The sequence below is a fragment of the Trichosurus vulpecula genome, chromosome 8 (genome assembly GCF_011100635.1).
Source record: "Trichosurus vulpecula isolate mTriVul1 chromosome 8, mTriVul1.pri, whole genome shotgun sequence".
NCBI classification, from domain to species: Eukaryota; Metazoa; Chordata; class Mammalia; order Diprotodontia; family Phalangeridae; genus Trichosurus; species Trichosurus vulpecula.
In genome coordinates this window covers 44,721,249-44,723,457 of record NC_050580.1, presented here as the reverse complement: position 1 = coordinate 44,723,457, position 2,209 = coordinate 44,721,249, and the positions used below count along the sequence as shown (strand labels likewise).

Genomic DNA, 2,209 nt, shown 5'->3' with positions numbered 1-2,209 from the left:
AGAAAGCATTCTCATACTTGCCACCTCGATTGAAGTTATTGAGACAATTGTTAATACCTCCTATTATACAAATTAGGGAAGTGAGGTTTTGAGAGAGCAAAATGACTTGGCCAAGATCACTCAGCTACTTAGTGGTGGATTGCCTTCAATCCAATTCAACATTTATTAAGCATCGACCACATTGAAGGCATCATATTATATGACAGGAGTACAAAGGCGAAGCAGTTGCTGCTCTAAAGTTGTTTACATTCTCCTGTGTGCACAGATAAGTAACTGAACCTTTGGTTCCAAGTATAGTTCTCTTTTTATGATACTGGTGTGTATCAGAAGCCCTTAGAAGGCATCCAGTCTTATTCCTGGCTCAAGCTAGTATTGTCCTAGTTTTCAATATGTCCAATGAAGGAGATTTCCTTTATATGCCTAGCTCAATACGCCATCTAGAGTTCTAGACACTCTTCTTGTAGAGAAGTTCATCCTGATATCTAGACTAAATGCTTCTTCCTGTAACTTCAGCCCATGTGATTTTCCATGATTTTCCACCATGCTCCCTACAATAATCATTTGTCCATCCTTCTTTAAATCTATCTATTCAGCAATAATCTACTTAATAAAGAAAATAAAAGAATATGAAAGATACTAATGAGACCTTCTCTGTGAAAGAATTTGTCTTACTGGGTTTCCCAAGCCTCAGTCACCTACAAGCCCTGCTGTTTCTGGTGTTCTGTGTCATCTATGTGATGACCCTTATAGAGAATCTGGTCATTATTATAATTGTCTGGGCCAACCGGCAACTCCACACCCCCATGTACTTCTTCCTCGCTAATCTATCAGTACTAGAGGCTCTCTACACCTCAGTCACCATCCCCAAGATGTTGGACAACTTCCTGACTGAGGAGAAGACCATCTCCTTCGCTGGATGCTTCACACAACTCTTTTTCTTCCTCTCCCTTGCCTCTTCTGAGTGCTTCCTGCTGGCAGCCATGGCCTATGACCGGTACTTGGCCATCTGCCTCCCTCTGCGCTACCCAGTACTCATGAACCCAACTCTCTGCCTGGGTCTGGCCCTAAGTGCCTGGCTTAGTGGCTTCCTGGCCTCTTTTGTGTCAATTGTTCTCATCTCCCAACTGAGCTTCTGTGGCCCCAATGTACTCAACCATTTCTTCTGTGACATCTCTCCACTGCTGAAGCTCTCATGCTCAAACACAGAAGCTATTGAGACTCTGGACTTTGTGGCAGCTCTGTCTGTACTCATGACTTCTCTATTTGTGACAGCATTCTCCTACACCTGCATCCTGGCTACTGTCATCAGGATCCCATCTGGGACAGGCCGCCGCAAGGCTTTCTCCACTTGTGCCTCCCACTTGGTTGTGGTCACTGTTTTTTACACTACCACTATATTTATGTATGCCCGGCCCCGGGCCATCAGCACCTTTGACTTTAACAAGCTGGTGTCTATAATCTACTCAGTGGTGACACCACTCATCAATCCTATCATATACTGCCTGAGGAACAGGGAAGTGTGGGAGGCCTTGGCCAAACTCACCAGGATCTCGAGACTCTCTGTGGCTGCTCACTTCAGCTCCTCCATAAGAGGGAAATTCATCTGAGTTTAGGTGGATGTGTGTCTCATCTCCTCTCATTACTACCTCTGTTCCTCAAGAAAGAGGGGAAAATAGTTTAGTGGATAAAAGGGCAAAATGAAAAATCAAAGATACATACTGGTCTCTTGATTTGCATTGTGCCTTCCTTCTCAACCACATCCAAAATGTGCCTAGAAGCATGTGCTGAATCTAGTAAAATAGGGTTGAATGTGAAGTCTTGGATTTGTGCTCAAAAAATAATTCTACAAGAACAAGATAAGGAATATACCAGTTTGGGGACTTCCAGATCACCCTGATAACTCATCTTCAGCTTGTAGTTCACTGAACTTTGAGAATACAAAGACATAAAATAAAACACTTACAAGCTTATGTTGTTCTTCCAAGCTGACATTTTCCCAACATCATGTTTACATTGAATAGATAGAAGGAATAATGCCAGGTGCTAGCCACTGTAATAAGCTCTCATGTACTGAATGAGAAAGAAGTATCTAGAAGTGAGCTTCCTAGCTCTTTCCTTGACCAAAGCCCTAAGAGGGCTGAGCCTCCTACTGCCATCCTCCCCTTAGGGGAATCCCTTACATTAAGCTACAAGGCTGACCTATTTCATT

The 2,209-nt window shown here is 43.2% G+C and overlaps 1 protein-coding gene across 1 annotated transcript; it reads left to right on the top strand.

Moving 5' to 3' along the window:
• Positions 1 to 626: 626 nt before the first annotated feature.
• On the top strand, positions 627 to 1,607 carry LOC118829483 (olfactory receptor 6-like). The gene has a single exon (XM_036736485.1). It carries the CDS (start codon positions 627 to 629, stop codon positions 1,605 to 1,607), a length of 981 nt encoding a protein of 326 aa, XP_036592380.1.
• Positions 1,608 to 2,209: the final 602 nt, after the last annotated feature.